The 24,241-nt window shown below is 37.0% G+C and overlaps 1 protein-coding gene across 10 annotated transcripts in view; it reads right to left on the bottom strand.

The window, feature by feature from the left end:
* CLOCK (clock circadian regulator) overlaps nt 1-24,241 on the bottom strand; it is a 64,372-nt gene that overhangs the window by 23,520 nt on the left and 16,611 nt on the right. For 8 of the 10 annotated variants that reach the window (XM_074541492.1, XM_014264878.3, XM_074541491.1 and 5 more), the window contains exons 4-11: nt 15,728-15,789; nt 11,714-11,824; nt 9,392-9,482; nt 7,651-7,710; nt 7,099-7,247; nt 2,902-2,993; nt 1,490-1,579; nt 73-193 (exon numbers count right to left, since the gene is read on the bottom strand). In XM_074541492.1, coding sequence (XP_074397593.1) covers nt 73-193; nt 1,490-1,579; nt 2,902-2,993; nt 7,099-7,247; nt 7,651-7,710; nt 9,392-9,482; nt 11,714-11,824; nt 15,728-15,746 — 733 coding nt within the window. In that variant the 5' untranslated portion in view covers nt 15,747-15,789. The remainder of the gene's footprint in view (nt 1-72; nt 194-1,489; nt 1,580-2,901; nt 2,994-7,098; nt 7,248-7,650; nt 7,711-9,391; nt 9,483-11,713; nt 11,825-15,727; nt 15,790-24,241) is intronic. The other 2 variants (XM_005483906.4, XM_074541493.1) reach the window with 1 other exon arrangement.

Genomic DNA, 24,241 nt, shown 5'->3' with positions numbered 1-24,241 from the left:
AGAGGAGTGAGTGAGTGAGTGGCTGTGTGGGGCTGAGCTGCCTGCAGGGGTTAGCCGAAAATAACTACTTACATTTTAAGTATTCCGGTGTCAAGGAATCACTTTCCAGCAGGTGAGAAGACAATAATTTATAAATTTCTGAATGCTCCCCCTCTGGGATAAAATTAAATACACTCTGATCCACAAGATCAGACTGAAAGAAAAAGATTTAGTAAGCATTAATTCAAGATGTACAATGTCACAAAGCCTACTATTTTAATACAAAACAATGCCACAGTTCATTACTGACTCAACAAAGCCACTGGTTGGAATACATATTAGTACTTTCCAAGAAAAGAAACCTCACTCTGATACGCCTGCCCCATGGGGAGTGGTAAATTAATTCCTTGCTTTGATTCGCTTGCAGGCACGGCTTTTGCCTTGCCTATTAAACTGTCTTTACCTCAGCCCATGAGTTTTCTCACTTTTACCCTTCCAATTGCCTCCCCCATCCCACTGAGGGGTGATGAATGAGCTGCTGGGTAAGGATGAGTTGCCAGTTACCATATTTTATAAACAGTTCCACAGCTATGGACACAAAACTGAGAGCAGCAGAGATGGATGCAGCAAAACTGAGCAACTATTATATGCATAAATGCATTTGGATAAATATTCAAAAAAGAGGAATCATAAAATGTATGTTTAGAATTCATAAATCACACCTAAAAACCAGAAACAAACGTGTCTCTGAGAACCTGGCAAATTCTACTAAAAGAAAAAATAAAAATCATAATTACCTGCATGTTTTTAAAAATTCTCAGGCTATCATGCATACCTTAAGAGAATTTATTTTGTCTCTTACCACAGTCAGACAACTTGCCTTTAAAGAGAATTTGTCCTTCACTTCTAGAAAAGCACTCAATTTAACTCATCAATTGCTCACAGCAATTAATTTGCCTCACTTCAGAGTAACATTATTCAAAGGTAATTTTAAAAACTAGAATGTTACATGTACCAGCGAGCAATGTCACCCAGATAAAAGATAAGTGAATATGATAAACCCAAAAGTATATACTGAACTTAAAAAGTAGAACCAGCACCAATGTATTTACCAGAGTGCTTTGTCAAGAAAGAAATAAAAAAGCAATTTAAAAAAATTTCAGTTCTTTAGATCTTTCATAATACTCTTCTGACTCATGTAAAGGCTGTGAACTCTAAAGGGCCTCCTGCAATCAACTGTGTTACTTCAGTTACACTGAAACTGATGCTAGGCACTTCATAATCATCTCTAACACAGTGCTGACTGCATTCTGCATTTCCAAAGGAAATGTTTAATATAGAAGATAGTCCAGTAGGAAGCAGTTGTGCTGAAGAAAAAACAGAAACATTCAAACAAAGCATACATCTATCCTACAAAGCCAAAAAGGCCTACAATTAATTAGTACTCATATCAGAACATCAATCAACCACAGACAAACTGATATGTTACTGAAAGCAATTTGTTACTTACTGGCAAATGTTCAAGTAAGGGAGTTATACTTTCAGACACATATATTATATTTCCATCTGTCATAATTGCTAAAAAAAAACCATCAAGAGCCTGAAATTAAACATAATGGGCAGTTAAATAAAAAAGAAACAGAGCATACTTAAAATATTAAGCTATATTCAATACAGAAAATAATCCAGATCAATTTTACTTTCGTTTATTACAGAAATGGGAATATCTTTCCCTACTAAAAATCCTTAATCTTATTTTTACACTAAAAGCATTACAATTTCCATACTGTTGTGTTGTTAAATAATCTGTGGTTTCAGAAGCAAGTACATATATAGACAGCCACTGTTTTCCCCAACTCCCACTCTGCCTGCCTGTTATTTTTAATTCCGTCACCATTTTAGACATCAGAAAGCTCATAAAAATGAGCTAGAGACAGAAGCAAGAAGATGTGGGAAAACTATGAGAAGAACAAGTAAAACAGCCAGCAAAATAAACTAATTTCAGTATTTTAAAATCTCAATATTCCCAATCTCAAAGAATGAAACTTGCAGTGAGATTTTATTGAAAACTTGTGAGATACAGTTCTGACTGCCTTATCTTCTACTGAACTCAAATTTCTTTCCTCTGAACACAACACGTTTCAGTTGAAAACCACCAACAAAAGGATGACAGAACTGTATTTCTAAACAGGAAATTTTAAAGCTCACATCTTAGAAAAAACCTCGTATATCAGAGGATTCTTTAAAAAATTTTTAAAATACCAAAACCCTGAATGTTTTTTGTATCTGTGCATCAAGCAAAGGTTTAACTATGGAATGAAAATGAGAAAGTTTTTGTTAATTTGTAATACTTTTCATTTAACTATTATTAAAAATTGTTTCACTAACAAGATATAAATGACTTATGCTCATTTTTAATGAAAAAATAGCTTATACTTAAGGTTTCTTTCTGTAGTTTTGCAACTAATCATGTAATCTTCAGCAAAGTCATGCTCTCACACAAGTTTTGGAAAGCACAGCAAGTAAAGAAATTAAAACATTTATTGCTCACAAGTTACATGGATATGTTATGCCTTTTTCATAATTAGGATTTTTAACTTAGGCTTATTAATTCTTTCTCTAGTACCTTCCTTATGTTGATAATTTAAAATATCCACTTGGACAGTAAACACCTTCATTTATGGACTCGTTCTGTTACTTTGTTTATTTAATTGAAAATGTAGTTCAAAGAAAATCTGCTTTTCTGAAACAAAATTCTGACACTCTGAATACATAGGAATTTTGATGGTTTATCTTCATGAAAACATATAGTTACAACCCAAGTATGAGAATAAAAGGCATGTCATCAAACTGAAAAATTTCATAATGGAATGACTCATGGTGAGGAATTATTCTACCCCCAGAAAACCAGAAGTAATATACCTCTAACATTAACTGTGTGAACTCTTCATTACTAAGGAATGTTGGTTTCCAGTCCTGTCGAATTTCACTGGCATCTGATTGTGCAGTAATTTCTACAAACAAACACATACACAGTGTGAGGATTAACACTTCCAAAAGCCATTTTTTCCCCTAAACTACATATACATAGTTAAGAAACAGCAGAAAGTTCGCCAGTCTCCTCTGCTGTTCATTCATTACATGCAGATGTTGCTCCTTAAAAAGAAACTAAATGTCTTCTCCTCTATCATAATTAAATTTGTTTTCTCTTTCCTTCAACCAGTTTGTGTCCAGCCCTGCCAGGCTTCAAGGTAATACTGAAGTATCGGACTTTGATAATGAAAAAATACTATGCTTTCCTCTGAGACTATAATAAAATGTTTTATTAAGAGTGTTGTTTACAAAGGTTTAGAAAGCCAAAATTCCTAATCTTTTTATGTAATTTAAATGGCTAATGCTCAAGTATCCTGGCAAATCCTTGTCATTCTAACCCTTGCAAAAAAAAATTGCCATTGTCGTTTCTCTTCTTCCTGCTCTTTTCTGGTTAGACTCAAAAAAGAGTAGTTTTTCAACCAAGATTGTTAAGTGCTGTATGACAGACTCCGCTCTAGAATTCCTGCCTCTTACAAACATACAGATGAACCTGGACATAGAAGTAGAGATTAGCAGAGATTCCTGAAGGAGTTCAGAAATTTATAGATTAACTTCCATATACAGGTGAGAGAATCAACAGCTGCTAAGCAAAGCCTGACCCAGGGTTCTGAAAGTGATGCTTCCTTATCAACCAATATCCAGAACAACACGAAGCGAGACCTCACAGTGCTTCAGTTTTGATGAATAACAAGGGCATCACAGAAGTGCTGGTTTTAAGAACAATCTTGGACAAGCAATTAAGTATTCAGACAAATCAAAAGAACCAAACCAATTTTTAAGGGTTTTGATTTTTAAAGGACAAATCTGCACAAAGATCATAAGATAGAGTTTTAGTTAAGATGGTTTAAAGAGCCAGAAAACCTGGAATTGAGTTAAAATATGCAAAGGGCTGGAGCAGTTTGTAATTTTGTTTACCACACCAAAGGGGAAAAACTATAAAAGAGCTTTAGACTTAACTAAAAGAACAGCAAACAACAGCAACGTCATGCAAGAAACTGGCCAAAAGTGGAAAGCTGCAAGAAGAGGTGAAAAAAACAACAAATAAGACTTTCCAATTATCAGATCTCACAAAACATAGAAATTAATCAGGCTCTTCCAATCTGTTTTGAAATGGTAGCACAAAGCAGAAAGAGTGGGCTGGAGAATAAATAAAACCTAAGCATAACTCCAAATGTAGCTTTTCAGTTAGCACAAAGATACTGAACACTGAAGGGCAAGTCAAAGGACACAAAAATGAAAAGCGCTGCCACCAAAGTGGAGGCAAAATTCCAGGAACTTAGTGCATTCATTCCACAGAACACAGATAATCTTCACTTTAAACTGGGAAAGTCTGATTCACTGGCTCATTCTGGCCCTTATAACCATCCTACATCAGAATTAAAAAAACTGTCTTTTGCACTAGAATGGATTTATGTTGAATAAAAGCTGAAGTTCATGCCTTTAACCCACCAATCTGAAATACCACAAGTATAGGTGTTCTTTTATATTTTCCATCATTAGAGCAAGTATGACAGAGGCAAACAGAAAGCAACAGAAAGAATCTGTTTCACTTGGTACCTTCAGAGAAACACCTAGAAATTCTGTCAGAAGGTTGCACTCATAGATAAATGACAGTAGGGCCAAATTCCTGAGCCAGGTAACTAAAAGAGCATAACCAAACTTGCCCATTAAACTTCAGTCTTCTAGTTCTCTATCTGAAGTATGCCTACACCAGCACTGAGAATTCTCTAAAGAAATTGCTAGCCAAGCCAAGATCTGTACCATTTCTCTGTGGGTTGTAGGAGTATCAGTCTACTACCTGCAATTATTCTACTTGCAGTTAAATTCCTCAGTATTTACTAATTTTAAAAAAAATTCTTGTTTACAAATTCAAAGAAAGATGACAGACAGTATTAGTCAAAGAGAAGCTCCCAGCGATACAATTTCAGTGTGTTTGGTCTCCTATATTTTCCCAGTGAGAAATCCACACTGGCCAACAACCAATTCAGCTAGTTCATGTGGAGCTGGTGCCAGAGTACCTAGCTTGGATAATGTGGAGATAGTCCAGAAAGAGCCAGAAGCAATGCAGTTAAATCCTGGTGGCTGAACACAGTAGGATTTCAATCATAAAGCAGCTACTCAGTGCTGAACAATCCATTTATTGCTAGGTCGTTCAGCTTTATTGTAACATATCCAAGCACTTCAGAAGATAAAATATTCTTCTGAACTTTGCCAACACTTTGTCCAAAAACATTTTAATGTAAAATACTGCACAGCAATGCTAGTAAGGACTGGCAGCCAGAGCTTTAGGGAACTTAATATGATATGTGCAGTCACACAGAGCTGCATTCTGTCACACCAAGTGAAGGACAGAAGTGCCATGCCTTAAAAGGCAACCATCTCCAGAGCTGCTTTTTGCCCCTTTATTAAAAAATCAAATCTCAGAAAGCACTTTGAAGAAAAAAATATAACTGGTGCTGCTGGCTGGCTGACACACATTTGTTCTATGTTTTGTGACAGGAATCAGCAAGATAAATTAATTTTGAAACAGAACTGATTTTGACAAAGCATTATAACCTAAATAACTAAATTTTACACAAGAAGGGCCTACATACTGCTTTTATTTTTGTCATGAGACACATGTATCTCAGAAAATTAAAACAGCATAATCAATATTTAATTGGAAAGTAAACCCCCAAATCTATGAATTCTCATATAAATTATATCCCCCTTCTCTTTCATTTGAGTTACATTTACAATTTTAATAGCAATATTCAGTACACATTTGGTGTTACTGGAAACATAACACTAATGGAAGAGACATGCTAGGGCATGGAAAAACATTTCTCATACCTTAAATTGACACATATATTGTTGATAATTACATAACTATTCATCCACTTAATAGCTTTACTTATTTTATAACCTTATAGCTACTTCTTTTGACCCTACTGCTTTCTAGTTAGTATGTATTGCAAGAAATTATCCAAGGAAATTATTTAATTAGCAAAAGAGTCCATTTTCTTCAGTTTTCATTTTATTTTTGACAGTGTGAACCACAAGGTGCCATATTAAGAACAAGTGTAGGAGCAGGAACAGAGATATTTTTATATATATAATATCTAACAGCCACAAACAAGAATACACTTGGTGGAAGAATTTTTTTCATTACAGAAATAACAACCTGTAATAAACTTCAGCACAACATATCTGGGTATATCCCACCATGGGCTGATGCAAACAGCCAGAGGAATAAAGCATAGCAAGGATGTTCAAGGATATTGATCATTCTGACATTTCACACGACCTTTAAATAACAACACACACACATACACTCAGTGGCTTATACATCCATGCATACATCTTAAAACTTTAAAATTTAGCTAATGTATTTGTAGATTTTTCTGGCATTTTTTCCCAGCTAAAACAAAAAAAAAAAAAGCAAAAATGCCTACACTACTGGGCTCTCTGCCCCAGTATTTCACTTTCTCTTGTCAAGCAACCAACTCAGAAACATTGCTGGAAACCACAATGCCCTACTGCCTTATCACCTTTGTTTAAGCAGCAAGGTAGGCACTTGAGATGACAAGAAGGAGCACTAACTTCTCTGGGACTAGCTTGTCAGTGATTTATCCTGCTTCATGTAGAATCCAGAGCAACAAATCAACTGTTCAAGTCAGGCTTATCTAAATAATCAAGTAAGTATTTCCAGCAAGTACTTCCAGTCATCAGCAGTTTTCCTGTGAAGCAAAACTTTTAACAACTTGCACCAACATCTGTCCAGAACAAAACACTTTGAGGTTATTTCAAAAATAAATCTTCTCTTTGTGAAACAGATTCCATTGACAACTATGGGACAAAACAAATAGTACTGGCTTTTACACAGTTATATCTTTGCTATCCAGATGATCTTAAGAATATCCTTCTCCAGAAGTGCTTCACAACTTTTTGACAAATTCCTTAAAGAAGCTGCAAAATTTTTAATATTTTTTGTAATAATGTTATCACTTAAAAAATTAAGAATTTATAAATAACATTTATTGTTACCTTTGTGCTTCCGTAAAAAGTCAATGCTCTTCTGCAGCACAGTGGATTTATCCATCTTCCGAGCATTACCTGGAAGCATGGAACCCAATTCTTTGATAAGCACATTAAACTGATCTCGACGTTTCTTTTCGGACTTGTTTCTAGACACTCTGAAAAGCAAATATGGAAATGTTTTATAAAAACTGTGAGACTTTCTTATAAGCTGTATACTACTTCCAGGTTCCTGAAGCCAACAGCCCCTTTAGAATTTCTGCTGTGCTAACTGTCACAAAAACACCTACTACATATCTCAGACAATATTTTTGAAGAATGGCTTCCTCCTCAAGGAACAGTGCAGCAAAGCCTTTGGAATAAAATATCATTTTACAAAACACAAGTAACTGAACCACAATTATAAATATACAATATACCTGAAAAATCACAGTAGAAGAAATGCTGTTGAGTAATACACTTATTATTAAGAGTAACCATTTTATTGTTTAGAAATCACACTAATAAGTTAAAGCCTAAAGTACAGAACCTTTCTTAGCTTTAAGTAACTTTGAAATTTACCTTTTTGCTTTATCTTTGTCATCTTCTTCCACCAGCCCATCAAAAATGCTTCCATCATTTCTGAAAGAAACAAAAAGGAATAAATGTTGGAGTAGAAATTACTCTCCTTTAAAGTCCAATAACAAAGAAGGAGGAAGGAGAAAGAGCTGACTATTCATTATCATCATCTCCATTACATCAAGAAAGCAACTGTTTTACTGTGATGTCTCACAAGGACCATAATCAGTAACCTGAAGCTAAGTCTTCTATGTTCTGCTTGCATTTACTAAAGAAAAAGAAAAAAAAAAACCTTCTATTTCTGACACAACTGTTTCTCAAAAGAACTTACAGCCCTATACAAACATTTAATTGAACAATGCTTAAATTTGGTTTTGTATCTTTTTGATTACTTGAATTACCTTACCCTTTTCAAAACACGGGAGAGGACATATATGACTTATTTTTACTTACTGGCAATTTCCATTCCAGTTACTGAATATGCATTTTTCTTGAATTCTGAAATACTATTAGTGGAAGAGTGCTAAGGAATATGCTATACTTCATCCACATATTTAATTTCATAAATACACAAGTAGTATCAATGTTAAACAGTAACTATTCATTGTATTTTCTTCCTCAATAAGAATCACATAACTTTCTTAGCTTGACAATTGTCCATCTACTGCTAAAGAGGTGTTAAAAAACCAAAATAAGAATGTGTTTTCCTTTAAAGATGCCTCAGCATCCTTCATACAATTCCTTTGTTTCACTTCCTTTTGCTTTGAAAGTGAAGTCAAAACTGTTATTCTGTTTCCCAAAACTGCTGTATAATGGACTTTCACATGTCATTTCTCTAACTTCTCCCTGCTTTCAGTCTATTTAGTGCTGTCCACACTGACCTCTGTGTGTCTACCCTGAAATTTCTTACCCTAATGTTTCCTTCTCTTAATCCAAGTAACTTTTCTACAATGCTTATCTCATCTCTCTGATTTATAAACCATCAGGCAATTTTACTGTACATTATAATACGCAGTGATGTCAGGAAGTTACTATTTTGTATGCTACTACATAACATCAAGCTTTTAGAAGCAAGTCACACATTTAAAAGGCTGAAGCTTCAGTGAGATGCCACAGAATTTCACTAGAAGAACTGATATATTAAACAAGCATTATAGACATTTTACCTTTTGCTTCTCTTCTTTTTTTTTAAATTGTGTTTAACTTGACATAAATTAGATGCAAGTTTCATTTTTAAAGCCTCAAAAGTGGTAATATATAGGATATTTAGTACAGATGTTCACCTAAGTTGCTAAGAGAGTGCAGCTCAAGGAATCAAGCAGAAAACATACCTCAGCTATTACTTTTCCCTTGAAATAGGTTAGCAGGTCACTTTACTATCATCTACAGCAACACTAATCATTTAAATGTATTTGCTTTTCTTAATCAAAAACTGAAGTACTAAAAAAATTAATAGTTCAAGTAAATGTTAAAAATCAGCTCAGCTTGCACAGATGTTGTTCCAAGGCTGAAAACAAGTAATGCATTTTAAGATTAACCTCAGGCAATTGAAATCACTATTTCCAGTGACTACAAAATGACACATCTAGCAACTACCAAATTAACTTTGTCAAAAATAACCAAAACCCCACTCTTTAATTTTTGCAGAAGTTAACATCTAAATGTACTAACTGTACAAAAAAATACTATTAAAGAAAGAACTGAACAGTAATTCTCCCAAAACTCTCTGTATCCATTAACATACCTGTCTGCAATGGAGCTCATTTTATGGGTGCTTATGGTAAAAAACATAACATAGCACACTTTAGTCTTGTGGTAGACATTTGTACGCTTGCCTGAAAAAGAAGAAAAAATATCAAAATGTGACTGAGGGAAAAAAAATGTGTTCTTTGTTAAAGCATACTAACATTTTCATTTGCTCCTAATCCTCCCCTCTCTTCCAGCCCTCTGCTCTCCCTTCCTACCTCCTCTAAAGCAGTCTCCATTACCAGCATAACCTGAGCCTTAATACCTCATTTTACATGACAGAGTTCAAGAGAACATTATTAAGGCTACAGTAAATAAGTCTGCACTAAACCAATACAGACCTCTTTATGACTCTGAATTCAGATATAGCTTTTAGTTTTTATTTGAACTTTTTCCTAAAGAACCCTCATAAGTTTGAGAGCTGAACAGATGTTAAATACACTTAGCAGTACATTGTACTTAGAAACACTGCAAATAGAAAGCACTTGGGATATAGTACTTTAAAACTATAATTTATTCTTACAGTACTTCTTCTTGAGCACATTGTTATCATAGACATGTAAAAAGATAACAAGATAATGATTAGACTGTGATCTATGTACTGTGCGAAATTTAATCTGACCATATCTTAAAGCAGTCACTTACTCATGACAGGAAGTTTTTAGTTTTCCAGACGTGCATTTGACTTTTAGTTAAGAATGTGAACAAAATATTAACAGTGAGAGAAGGAATACAATACAGGTTATGAAAAGGCTAAATTCAAATTCAAACATAAAACAATAGAATTAAACCTGTTTCTTTCATATGAAAAGTCAGTTTTCAGAGGCTGCTCAAATGAAGCAGCAGGACAGTAACATTGGCACTGATTAGGGAACAACTGTTTGCAGCATGTTTTATAAGAGCTGAACTTGCCGATCCCCAGGAATTTTTAGCAGGCTACAAACTTAATCGTTCATTTAGTGACTCAATATTTTCTGAAAAAGATTAGTTTCTGAGAGTACTAAACTCAGTGGAACTTGCAGTGTCAATACCACAAGAAATACGGCAGCAAAAGCCTGAGGAACAAACTGAGGAAGAAAGCTTGTGATTAACCAAACTATCTCTGCATCTGCAACAGCCACATACTGTGTGGGTTTCCTTCACAAGAATAGCATTTTTCACCACAACGTTTCATAACTTGAGTGCAGCAGGAAAGTAAATGGGAGAGCTGTGCTGCAGCAGAATGTCTTCCAAAGCATGTCACAAGGCGTGCTGGTGTTTTTGCTCAAATGGCCACTTCTTCAATTAGTATGGACCACCTCTGCCTTGCCTTCACCTCCAAAATCCAGTGCTATGAAGACGCACTGGCAGCAAACCACTTCTTCCCTGCAATTCTTCCAAATAACAACTGCACTGGCCATACTGACAAAATAAATTCCCCAAATTACTTTTCCAAGTAACAGAGTTGTGGCATTTAAAACCAGCCATAAATGGCATGAGAACAGTGAATTGTGAAGAAGTGTCTGTTTGAATTTTTGACAAAAGTGTGCAACAAGAGACAGGCTGCTCAGCAGTAAAAGCCAACTATTGTGACTGGCATGGAACTAAGTTCACAATCAAGACAAAAGCTATAAACTTCTTTTCATTTAGCTTACATGGCAAGCACTTATACAACTATGCACTTATTACACTTCTAGCTCTGTGTTAATTTTTATACAGAAATGGCACCTAAAATTATAGGGATCAAGAGCAACACGAAATTCTGTAAGACAAATTATACACTATCCCTAACCTGCAAAAGAAAACCACCTGTACAGCTAAATACAGAAAACTTCTACTTGTGACATAACTGACATATTCACTATGCAGAATCAGAATCTAAAAGTCAGTATTTTTTACTTTAACAGAGTGCTCAATTCCCAGAATTCAACAAAATCATTCCTTACAATCTACAGATTCTGTCAGAACCGACAACCTAGATCTGGTATCCAGACAAAAAGTTTAAAGTACTGAAAAGTACAGGAAATGCACCTGTAGCACACTGGTTTCTCATCTTGCAAGGCTTGACCCTTCTCTCTTTGCATCCAAATTTGCAAGACACTGAACACTCTCAGTGCTTAAACATGCCAAGGATAAGACTGCAGAGATAATGCCACCAAAACCAGTCAAGCTGAAAGCAAACACTAGGTAAATAAAGGACTATGTCTATTTTCTATTTTCTAAGATTCAAATTCATTCATGTTCTGGAGAGCAAAAGACACTACTTAACACTGCTGCTCAGCCCATCAGTGTTGATAACTGAAAGCCATGGAAACCTTATCAATTATAAGAACAGTTTTACCTTTTACACTTTGGAACTTGTTGAAGTATGAGGTTTGGGGATGAAACCTGGCTCCCGTGAAGAACAATGTGGAGTTAGAGGTATCCTCTTCAGCAGAAAATAAATTCCAAACTGTCAAAAAATAACAATGGAGAACTTGAAAATCAGCGAGTTTAAAAATTATCTACTTCTTAATTTTTTAATAAAGACAAGCAATTGTTTTAATGAGCATAATCTCTAAATGCAATATTCTGCTTATCAAAAATAGCTCAAGTATTTTACTTTCTGAATTGACATTGCTTTAAAGTTCTTCTTGATAAGCAAGACATTCTGACAGTTTTATCTTGGCTTTAAGCTATCACTTTATGCCTATATCTTTAGCCTTGATGTCCTTTTCACTTTCGAATTTGGTATCACTCATATCATCTACTTCTTCACATCCACTTACACTACCTTCAAAGTGTATTTATACACCATTATTTAAACATCTTTTCACTGAAGTTCTTATTAGGGTCTCTTCTGGCTTTCTGTGTTACATCTCCTCTCCAAGTCTCCAAAATTGTTATTCTCAGGACTCCAGCAAGTGCAGAATGCTGCTGCTGTTTACAACTAGCAAAGTTGTCCAGTTGCATTATTATTGCTTCTTCCTCAAACACTGCCATTAACTCTCTGTTTAAAAACCCATTTCAAAATCAATTCCTAGAATGTATCACAAACTTGCTTCACAAGTGAACTTCTTCCAAACAAGAACTCTGCACTGACATAAGTGATTGCCTACTTCCAGTCTCTTCATACAATTACATTTCATTTACAGTTACTTCCCTTGAACCATGCTGCTATCTACATTTTTAAGCTACATGAAATCAGGGTTTTTCCCTCTCCCTGTTTCTATCTGCCTTGCTTACTGTCCTGAAAATAAAACAAATTCACTACAACATGTACTTCTTCCATTTCTAAAAAATGTTATTTTAAAGTATATTAAAATCTAAAAAGAAGGCTGGAACTTATAAACTAAGGTTATGCTACTTGTAAATTCATTGATGACTTTCATGGAAAACACCAGAATTATCACTTATTTGATTTGAAAAGTTAGAGTGCCTTCTCCTGCACCTAACAGAGCTTCGCAAGTAGTTAAAATGCAGATGCAAACATTAACATAGAAAGTTAAAGCATAGCAGAACAATCTGCCAAGAGGAGAAAAACAATTACAGTGTGATTCAATGAAGCCACTCGTTCTTGCATGGCCAAATAACCTGCTGGCCCATTGACCTACTTTTTTAGGTGTTTACAGCCTCCTCTCCTATTCTGTTTTGTTCCATCTGACAAGTGCAAACATTAATAGTGACAATGAGTCCCATGGAAGTCTGCAACATGAAACCAGTGTTTTTAAACTGCTTGGAGTGGAACAACTCTGCCAACTCTCACCCAGCGCCTAACAGAGTTCTAATGATGAAAATTTTAGACCTCCTCTCTGCAGTATGTAGAGGTGCATTTCCTTTAAATCACAATTACACACTTAAGACAAGCTCTACAGGTCTTAATCACAGAACCATCTTTTATAATGTCAAAAAAGGGAGCTCTTACACATATTTCAAAAAGGGATTTTAAGAAGAGCAGGAGAGGAATATGCATATATCATAAAAGAACACAAGCAAGCTTAAGTCAGACCAAAAGAGAAGCTAATCACAGTGGAAAAGCTTTTGTTGCCAAAACCACATAGATCTCTAACTCAGTAGAAATGGCATGCATGTGAAAGCCAGCAGAAAGGTTAAAACGCCTACATGCCCGCACTGGCAGCCACAAGTGTTCAAAGGTCATCATTCTGTCTCCATAACTCATTAGTTCTTAAAAAAATTAATTATGTGTGTCTGTCGCTTGACACTATGTGTTTTAAACACATTCTGGCATGTTTACCAACTTTTCTGTAACCAAGGTGGCTAGAAACTTACTATCTTAAAGGAAGCTGAGGTCCTCAATCAAAAATCTTAGTTGCTGCCATGGATGTGCTAACCATTACTACACAAAATTGCTCAATCTGTAGAAAAATTACAAAAACTAGCAATACTGCAAATTCTGCACTATGTTGACTTATCACTCATGGACAGGCAATAAGTTATTGGGTCCCAAGTCATTGTTTGGCCAAATAAAAAAGATTCTCAGTAAGTTACAGGGTAAAAAGTCATAATACAACATAAAGTAATAAAGTTAACACCATCTGATAAAAAATTCCATTTTTTAGACTGAAAAAATTTCAGTACCTTCAGTCCATTTTATTAACAATATTGGAATGCACATTGGTAATATTAAATATTGAAAACAAATTCAAAGATTGACCAAACTCTGAAATTACTGTACAGTCTTGCTAATGACAAATGTTCTGTCAGGACTGGACTGGCAAATGAGTGGGACAATGGTGAATGCATTGCCTGTATTTCATTTTGTACAGAGCCAGTAACTGAAATCCATATGTCTCAAGCATTTCACCATAATAGTAACACTGAAAAATATTTTTGAGGAAGAATAAGTATTGCTCTATAAGTATTGTTAAAAATATTTTTATACAAATGCCTTGATTTATGTAAAATTTATATCATGGCATACAAATAATACTTAGATGACTTTGCAGATAACTACCCCCAGAAATAATGTGAGGTGACTTGTATTATTAAGGCAAATAATTTTACACCAGGATTATCACAGGAAAAACATATGAAGCAACACAGTTTTCCAGCCCTACAGTTTCTTCAAACAGAAATTGATTAACTTCTTTAATACAACCTGATTTCTCTGCTATAATCCAATTTTGCCAGGGGAGCAAAATAGTTATTAAAATCTTTGAGGATTAGCTGTAGAGAAGATCTTGTTTAAAGAAACAAAGCCACAGCACCCAGTGCCCTGCAGAGCTCTTAACACTGGTCACTCAGCAGGGTAAGAAAGACCAAGAGCAGAAACATCACACTGAGCAAACAGCTGAGCAGAACCTGACTCCCAATGTAAGCACAGTGTCAGAAGCCCTGTTCATTATAGAGATCCTGAAGACAATTATAAACCTTCCTGATACATCTTTCCACGAGCTTCTGATCACTTGGATAATGAATTTCTGGCGTTTTACTCTACTAGGACATCATACCATAATTAGGACAAGCAGAGATCCAGCCATTATCTCATGCCCAGAATAGAACATCACTATCACTCATTTTCCATTTTGCTTCATTGGATCACCTCCAGCCCAGACATTTTTCTCTTTACCTTGCTCTTTTTTGGAGGTGGCGTAGAGGGGAGAAGAAAAAGAAGAATTTGGTCTGCTTTAGTTTCTCTCCAGGAACCACAGCATTTTGTAGAGCAAGAGATCTTTAGACAGGTAAACCATAAGCACTTGCTCTCTAATGACATATAATTTGGTCTAATAGAACAAGTAAGCAGCTTTCAAGGTAGCTGCTCCTTTGCTTGCAATGGTATATATACCAACCGAGAGCAAATTAGGGCAATGACTGATTAATCTTTTCTTGCTAATCAAAGGTTGTCTGTGAAAATACTATGTTTTTAAAACTGACATGTCTCCTTTTTTACCTCAAAAAAAAAAGAAAAAGGGCAATTGGAAAAAAATCAAAAGATGGGGCTAAAAGGAACTTCAAGGAACTCAACATAAACTTTGCAGCTGAACAGCTGGTTATTCCAGCAGCTGGGAACAGTCACATAATGCAAGCTTTCCTCTAGCACACCAATAAATCAGTTTTTGGTCTGTGCTTGCACAGAAAAGATGACAACATCCTAGAAATGTCATTTTCTGAGATAAAACATGCTATAGCAGCAGGTGTTCATCTTCCAGTGCTTCAGAGGACAAACAATGAGAGGGCTGCTTCTAGCATGGATGGATCCCAGATGGCTTTTGATAGGAAAATTTTGAGTGGCCATGAGTAGTCTGCTGTGGATGAGCAGCTTCCTTAGGTCCATCACCTTCTCAGAGAGTACTCAAGGATATATAGTGGAGAAAGTGCAGTAGAACAGAAGACTGGTGGTGTGGGTTGCCATTACCTGAATGGCAGTCTCTCATCTGCTACCGAAGGACGTTTGGTAAGAGGGTAAGTCCAAGCAGTCTACAGGAGAGATTAAATGCCTGTTAGAAGGCCTGTTATGGTAGTAGTTAGTGATATCACCAATTCAGTTGATTTATAATGACATTTGAAAGAGTGCACACTATTTGTGTACCATCATACACAGTCCACAGCAGCTAGAAGAGGCTACAGATCACCCTGAATAGCAGAAAACATGACAACAGCGGTAAAGAGAGGTTAGGTTGTTAGAAATGGTTTGTCACATGTGCCCCAGTCTACTCCCTAACAAGGTAAAGGACCTAAACATTAGGTCCATAAGCTGCTCAAACAAATTTGCTCAAAAGTCACTGCAAATAATATCTTCATAGAAAAATTAATTCTGAGGTTTGCAGGAAAAAGCAATTCTCTTCTGCATGCTTCGTGTATTAGACTGTCCCACCATCAGGAGAGAGATTTCTCTAGGAATTGGGACTGACCACATTTACAATTTCCATCTCTCTAGCTCACAGAAAAAGAAAACACTCCTTTGCTCCAGATCATTTGGGCTGATCTCTGCTTGACCAGCTGTCCTGCAGCCACTCTTCTACCCTCCTCTGCAGTCTGTATCTCTTTCCCCTTACTCAACACAGAGATGGCCCCATAGCTCCCTCCCTGATGGAGTGCAGCTCCCTAATCTTGGCCCAGACTGCAGTGAAGATGCATGCAAGAAAGCTCTAATAAGCCTCAGACCTTTACCTGTGCCACAGTGATTACACACTGGTAGAGTTTGCAGTCCAGAGGGATGTGAATCAGGTGAGCAGCAAAGTTAGGCCTCTGGAGCAAGCCAGTACGAACCCCAGGGAAAGTGCCTTTAGGGACAAGGGAGAGCAACAAGCTGGCAGATCTGTAAGGATGTCCTCCATAGAGCACAAGAGCTAATGATCTCCAGGCACAAGAAATCAGGCAAAGAAGACAAGACTCTAGAAAGGATGAGAAGACACTGCTGGTCAAACTAAAGGGCAAGACATTAACGCATCCCTCTGCTCTGTCCCAGGACAGGTATCCCGGGAAGAGTAGAGGGATGCAGCCCAGTTGTGAAGGAATGGGATGAGGGAGGCCATGGTGAAGCTGGAGCTGAACTTGACAAGGGATGCAAAGCATAACACAAACAACATCCACAGCTATATTAACCAGAAAAGGAAGGTCAAAGAAGGTGTACACACCCACTAAACAAGGCTGGTAAACTGGTAACAACAGATAAGGAGAAGGCTAAGGTACTCAACTTCATTGCTTCAGTCTTGGCTTGCAACCTCTCTTCCTATGCTTCTTAAATGGATGGACTGCAAGACAGAAACTAGAGGAACAAAGTCCCTTCCACTGTAAGGGAAGATCAGATTCACGATCACCTGAGGAACCTGATTATACGTTAAGTCCATGACACCTGATAAGATGCATCGTGGAGTCCTGAGGGAATTGGTTGATGTATTTGCACAGCCATTCTCCCTAATATTTGAAAAGTCGTGGCAAACAAGCTAAGTTCCAGGTGACTGGAAAAAGGGAAACTAGAAACCAGATGATCTTTACAGTGCCTTCCAATCTAAACTATTTTATAATACATTCAAACTTGGCCCACACTTGCCCATATATGCCACTGAACTGGTCTCTGACTCACCAAACTGACTTCTCCAAACATCCTCAGACCTGCTACTTCATCAGGAATTCTCTAGCAATCTGGGCTCTTGGCCTGAGCCTGGCTTCCCTCCAGCTCCCTTGGGGTGACCAGGAAAGCACTCAGCAGGTTGTGAGGTAGCTAATAATTGGTCCTTGGCTGTGGGGTGCTGAAGCACTTACCAGGCTTTTTTCCCCTGCATCGCTTTCCAGGCTGTATTATCTTCACCTTCCAAGATTCCAGCTAACTACACTTACTAACAGCTGAGGTGTTGTTTATGTGCCTCCATCAAACTACTAACAAAGATACTAAAAGAAAGTGATACAATACAAATTTTCGGAGTCATCAATAAACAAGCTCCCCAAATCAGAAAAAACAAAAAGGACAATAAGAAATAGTACCAACCCAAGTTTCTAAGATAAATCTGAAAGGCAGCATTTAGTAGCCTAGCCATCAGAACCAGCCATTATTCTTCTGTAGTCTCATTTAAAATATTTTCTCAGTTATTTGTATATAGTTCCTTACAAGAGATTCCCTTCCTTCAATAACAAAGCTGTAAAAAGTGAGTGGAAGAAATAATGCTTGCAAATGACGTGCAACTAGTCTGTACAAAAAAAGACAGTGGCTACATATTATGATCCCACTTGCTCCCATTTTTTAAGGCTCCACCCTTCCTTGGCTCCCACTGGAGGCGCACATCCCTTTAGCTCTGGCCACATACTGAAGCAGATTTGTGAAACTATGTGTTTAAAAGAACACACATATCACACAGTTTTAATAAGAACAAAATAATAAAGAAGACATTTTAAAAGTGTGGCTCCACCTATCTTTGAAAATTGGCACAGCCAAGAAACATTACCCCTCTATAAAGAGCAGGAACATCTTAGCTACATCTCCCACTCCTGCTTCTATAACATGGTACCTGGGTTAGACTTGAGTATGTGTTGTGTTTGCACATCTAAAATAAAATATATATTTCATAATCAAGTCTGGCTTTAAAGTACTCCTACTGTCTCTTTAAATGGTTCTTAACACAAAACCAGTACTTCATAACAAGAGTTTAGGTCAAGAGAAGCTAATTACCAACCTGCTAGTGTTACAATTCAAAACTGAAAACTTTCACATCCCTGCGGAAATCTCCATTTCCTTTAATGGAATGCTGAGAAGATACAGCCTGTAGTCAGCTAACCAGCTGAAGAACAGACCCTTAATTAAAGCTCATAGCGCTGAAGAAAAAAGTGCAATAGATAGGGTCTAAGATCTGCAGTCTGCTATTCTCTAACAGGACCCATGTAAACTTGGTACCTTTTACAATGAACAAATAAAACCAAACTTCCTTCTTCCAGTCTCTTAGATGGAACTGGGAAGGTAGACAACTGACAAGTTTTTTCCAGAAGTTCAAAAGGTGAAAAAATTACACACACATTCTGAAGTTTAAATTCCCACTGAATATTATAACTATCCATAAAATTATTTACTACCTACAAATAATTTTTTTCTATAAAGTGATCAGACAATAAAAAAAATCTTTACTTGATGATTTTTCAATATTAACAGAAATTTAAAGAAAAACCTTTTAAATAACACTACCAAGATATCTATCCTGGAGTTAAAAACACTTTGATACAATTAATCCAATTAAAAATGTGCATACTTATGAAAATGAGCATTATAAATTTTATATGTTTGGTATCACACACAAATGTTAGTTTAACAATCAATTTTTCTAAAATGGTTTGTCACGTTTTCATCAAAGCAAAAATACTATGAAGAATCCTAACAAATCAAACCAAAGAAGAAAAATTTATTAAGCATTTAATTCCTATACTGGAAAATAAACATGGCAATTCACCAAGAAATGAGACAGAACAGAGTCAAACATTGGTTTTCCTCTACCCCAATAATAAAAGGGAAGAATGACTAGATACAGAAAGTCAACTACTTTTTGAAAACTGTCCTGGAGAAAATTAATTATCTATTTCAACAGACATAACTATTACGCATTCAAAGCAAGATAACACCAAGAAAATTCTTCTTCCATTCCATGCAAAATTTCTGTTTGGTGTTGATATAAATGCAGGCTTAAGTTTAGAAAATGAGACTCTATCATTGTTGTTATTACTGCAACAAGACTCAGCTATCCACCTCAATTACTCTTCCTGAAATACATGAACCTACACATTACATGAGCACTTCAACTGCCAGACTTTTAGCATGCAGATGTGTCTTAGAAGTTGGGAAAGGAAGCTAAAAAGAGATTATGAAATTCACACAAATGAATCTTTCCAAAATTCAATCCTAGACCAGAAAAAAACCAACCCAATTAAGATTTATTAGCTTTTACATTCAAAAGAACAGTTCTACTTTTTACATAAAGAAAGAGAAAACTTGAGTCAAAATTTCCTGCTATGTTCTCATTATGCCATTCTAAAATTTTCAGAAATCAAGAAAGTCAACAGTTGACCAAGAGGGTCTGTAAGAAGATATGCAAATTATTTCTGCACCCAATGCCCTTATGACAGAATCACAGAATGGCTTAGGCTGGGAGGGACCACAGTGGGTCACCCGATTCAACCTCCCTGCTCAAGCACGGTCACCCTAGAGCACAGTGCACAGGGTTGAGTGACATCGCTCCGGAGTACTTCCAGTGAGGAAGACTCCAAAGACTCCCTCGAAATCTGTTCCTGTGCTTGTTCACTTCCACAGTAAAGAAGTTCTTCCTCTTCAGTAGTTCTCCGGGTTCTCCTTTTTGCCATTTCTGAAGAGCAGGGTGACATTTGCTTTCTTCCAGTCCTCAGGTACTTCTCCTGATTGCCATGACTTCTCATGAGCAGCCTCACGATGGAGTTCACCAGCTCTCTTAGCACTTGCTGATGCAATCCATCAGGGCCTATAGACTTGTGAATGCTCAGTTCACCTGGGTGCTTTCTAACCCAATCCTCCTTGACCTCCTTGAAGGAAAGTCTTCCCTCCAACATTCCTTTACCCGGGTCTCGTGAGTCGGATATTCCGGAGAGCTGGTCTTGCCAGCAAAGACCAATGCAAAGAAGTTGTTCACTGTCTGCACCTTTTCTGCATCCTCTGTCACCAGGGTCCCTTTCCATTTAGTAAGAGGCCCTCATTATCTCAGGTTTTTCTTTTGATATTTATGTATTCGAAGAAGCCCTTCTTGTTGTCCTTGACATTCTCAATCAGATTTAATTCCAGGTGGGTCTTGGCCCTTCCTGCCGTGCTTCTACTTTGACAAGTACTTTATATTGATTCCAAGCAGTCTGCTTCCATTTCCTGTGTATTTCCCGATTACACTTGAAAAATTACAATAGTTTTTTATTCATTCATGCAGGTCTCCTGCCCCCTTTGTCCAACTTCTTGCTTATTGTTCTTGAGCCTTAAAGGAGTCATGCTTGAATACCAACCAGCTCTCTTGGACTCCTGTTCCCATAGGATTCTTTCAAGAAGATCCCTGAAGAGGCACAAGTTAGCTCTGCTGAAGTCCATGGCTGTAATCTTACTTGGTGCCCTGCTTCATCCTTGCCCTTTACAGTCCATAAAGGACATAGCTTACAAGTCTTAAATCAGTTTTAAGGGACATCAAATTATTTTATATCATCAACTTACTCCTTTTAGATACAATTATCTAGCAGATCCAGAAACATCTTACTGCTGCTCAGTTATGCCCACATGAAAAAGTGATAGGAGGGGTCAAAGGGGAACAGGCATACCAGTTCCAGACAACTAAAAAACATGCCAGACAACAAAACAAAATGAACTCAAGGGATTTTTGTAAGTGGTTTTGTTTTGTTGGTTGTTTTTTTTGGTTTTTTTTTTGCTTGTTTTGCCCTCTTTTCTGTGGTTGGTTTTCTCTAAATAGGAGACAAAGACTTATTCCTAACTTGTGGTCAGGGTATTTACCTAGAATGTGGGAGAAGTAAGACTAAGTACTTCCTCTGAATCTGTACACCATGGATGGAGAATTACCATATGAAAGATAGCAAGAGCAATACCCACAGACCACACAGGTAACTGCATGGCTACAGAGACCAGGCACTTCACACCCTAACAGCTACTTTTGTTTGTAAGCACTTTTACCAATCTCCTTGATCAAGCCAAAAGCTTGTGTAATGTTAGCCTTTGATCATTACTCTGACCACTCATTTCCACGGCCACATTAAATTTCCTCTCTTCAGCTAGCAAAGACAATCTCATGAATGATTTATACCAACATCAACTATTTGTAACACAATTGTGCACGGATACCAAATGGACATAAATTTTTTTTTAAATCGACAGCAGTTGCTAACAGCAACACCCAAGAACATATGACAGGTGTTTTAGAAAGCCAATATCTTATTTGAAATTTAATTATCTATATCACACAGAAATGCATACATGTAAGTAAAAACACTTCTAAAAATATTTAGTGCTAGTCACCACTTTACTTTTTACAAGTTGATTGCACAATCCATGATCTGTGCAGCTGTGGAAGTGCTTCTGGTGCCTAAATTTCCCAGCATGGGTGACTCATGCACAGCTAAATTATTCTGTAAGGCTCTTGTGAAGAGTGGACTGTTTGCCTGCCTGAAAAATGGAGTAGGCAGTGTACTTCACTGGAAGCATCTTCAAAATGAAAGAAGTGAGACTTCACATTTCCATAAAATGAGACAGTTGGAAAATTTTAAGCTACAACACTGAAGTGCAGTCCAAGTCAAAAATTACCAAACAAGCAGCTCCACCTCCTCCCTACCTCCACCCACCACTTTTCCCAGAAGTCCGGCACATCATTTTGAAGACCACAAAATGGCAACAAAAGGCAAATGAATGAGGTAACCGAAAAAAAGGACAAAACAAAACATGGGAAGCACTAGGGGATGGTCATTTCAGTGTATTTCCACTGTAAAAGAAGAGCAGGCTTGGGACCACCTGACGAAACTGAATAGGCAAGTCTATGACCTGATGAGATGACGCTGCCATGCCACTCTCCATCATACCTGAAAAACCACAGCAGTCACACAAAAACCTGTTGACTGAAATAACAGAAACATCAGGCCTATTTTTTATAAAAGGGAGATATGAAGATCCAAGGAACCACAGAACGATGAGCCTCACCTCTGTGTCTGGGAAGATCATGGAAGCAATTGTAAGGCACATACAACACAAGCAGGTGATCAGAGGCAGCCAGCACAGCTTTACTGAGGGCAAATCATGCCTGACCAATCTGGTGGCCTTCTATGATGGAGCAACAGCTGGTAAGGTTAAAACCAACCAAAGTCACCTAAAGACTTCTGTAAGGCTTTTGACATGGTCCCACTCAAGATCCTTTTCACCAAATTGGAGAGACATGGGTTTAAATGGTGGACTGTTGGAGGGAAAACTAACTGGATGGATGGACACAGCCAGAGAGTTGTGGTGAATGACTCTATGTCCCGATCAAGGCCAGTGACAAGGGCTGACTGTATCCAGCTCTCAGATCCTCAACACAAGAAAGACATGGATCTGTTAAAGCAAGCCCAGAGGAGGCCACAAAGATGATCAGAGCACCTCTCCCATGGAAGACAGGCTGAAGTAGAAAAGGCTCCACAGAAACCTCACTGCAGCCTTCCAGTACTTGAAGGGGGCTTCTAAAAAGAGGGAGAGCAACTTTTTACACAAGCAGATACAGAACAAAAAGGAACAGTTTAAAACTAAAAGAGCAAAGACATAGATTAGATGCTAGTAAAAAATTCTTTATTCAGAAGGTGCTGAGGCATTGGAACAGGTTTCCCAGAGAAGTTGTGGATGGCCTATCCCTGGAAATGTTCAAAGCCAGGTTGGATGTGATCCTGACCAACCTGATCAAGTGAATGGCATTCCCTATTCATGGAGGAGAGGGATTGGAACTAGATGATCTTTAAGGTGCAAACCAACCCTATGATTCTATCCAAAAGATATGTGGCAAAACACTTCTGTATTAGCATGCTTGCTATTATATTCCTACGGTTAACAGGACTTTAACAGGAGTAAAGAACTTAATTTTCGAGAATTATAGTGCCTGCCAGATCTTTCAGTTTATCCCTCAATAAAACTACCTGTTATTGAAAAAACAAGCTTACACTGTGAAAAAACCCTCTACACTATATTTAGAGAATTCCAGATTTTAATTTCACTAAAGAAAACACTGGAGTTACTCTTTTGTCAGAACTTTCAGCCCAGAAGAATCTGGGCTCAACTGGAATTACTGTTGCAAAACTTGAGATAAAGGACAAGTACTTCATGCCACAAGGGCAAGAAGTGCCTTAATAGGGAAGGGGAACACGCCCCCCACCCCCCCAAAAAAAACCAAAACCAAACAAACCAACCAACCAAACCAAAACAGAAACACAACTCCCAAAAAAGCAACAAACCAGAAGAGTTTTGCAATTGATACAGAGAGGAAGTAACTCTTGTTTTGGCTTAAGAATAAACAAAACTAAGACAAAAACAAGTTTAGTTTTATTGTCCCTAGCAACTTTCAGCAAAACACTCAGTAACTACTTTGAGTATAGATGCTAAGTATCTTCTTGCCACCCTGCTACAAGCAAGAACCAAAGGAAATAAAACCAGCCAGCATTCAGTCACATTGGACTTGTTCAGGTAGAAAATTACATTCTGGTAACAAAAGAGTGCTGCATGAACTAATCAAAAACAGCAATGCAGAAACAGAAAAAAAAGTATATAAAATCAACTCAAAATTTAATTTCATTTTACTATAATCACTCTGCATATATTCTTATATGGAAATAAAGGAAAAGTATCTTAATTCAAACATTAGAGCACTGAACACAACTGAATTTCCGAATGTTCAGAAAACAAAGCTCAAAGAAAAAATAT

Source organism: Zonotrichia albicollis, chromosome 5, assembly GCF_047830755.1.
Source record: "Zonotrichia albicollis isolate bZonAlb1 chromosome 5, bZonAlb1.hap1, whole genome shotgun sequence".
Classification (NCBI taxonomy): domain Eukaryota; kingdom Metazoa; phylum Chordata; class Aves; order Passeriformes; family Passerellidae; genus Zonotrichia; species Zonotrichia albicollis.
Note: the sequence above shows the minus strand (reverse complement) of the source record. Positions and strands in the feature narration are given on the sequence as shown.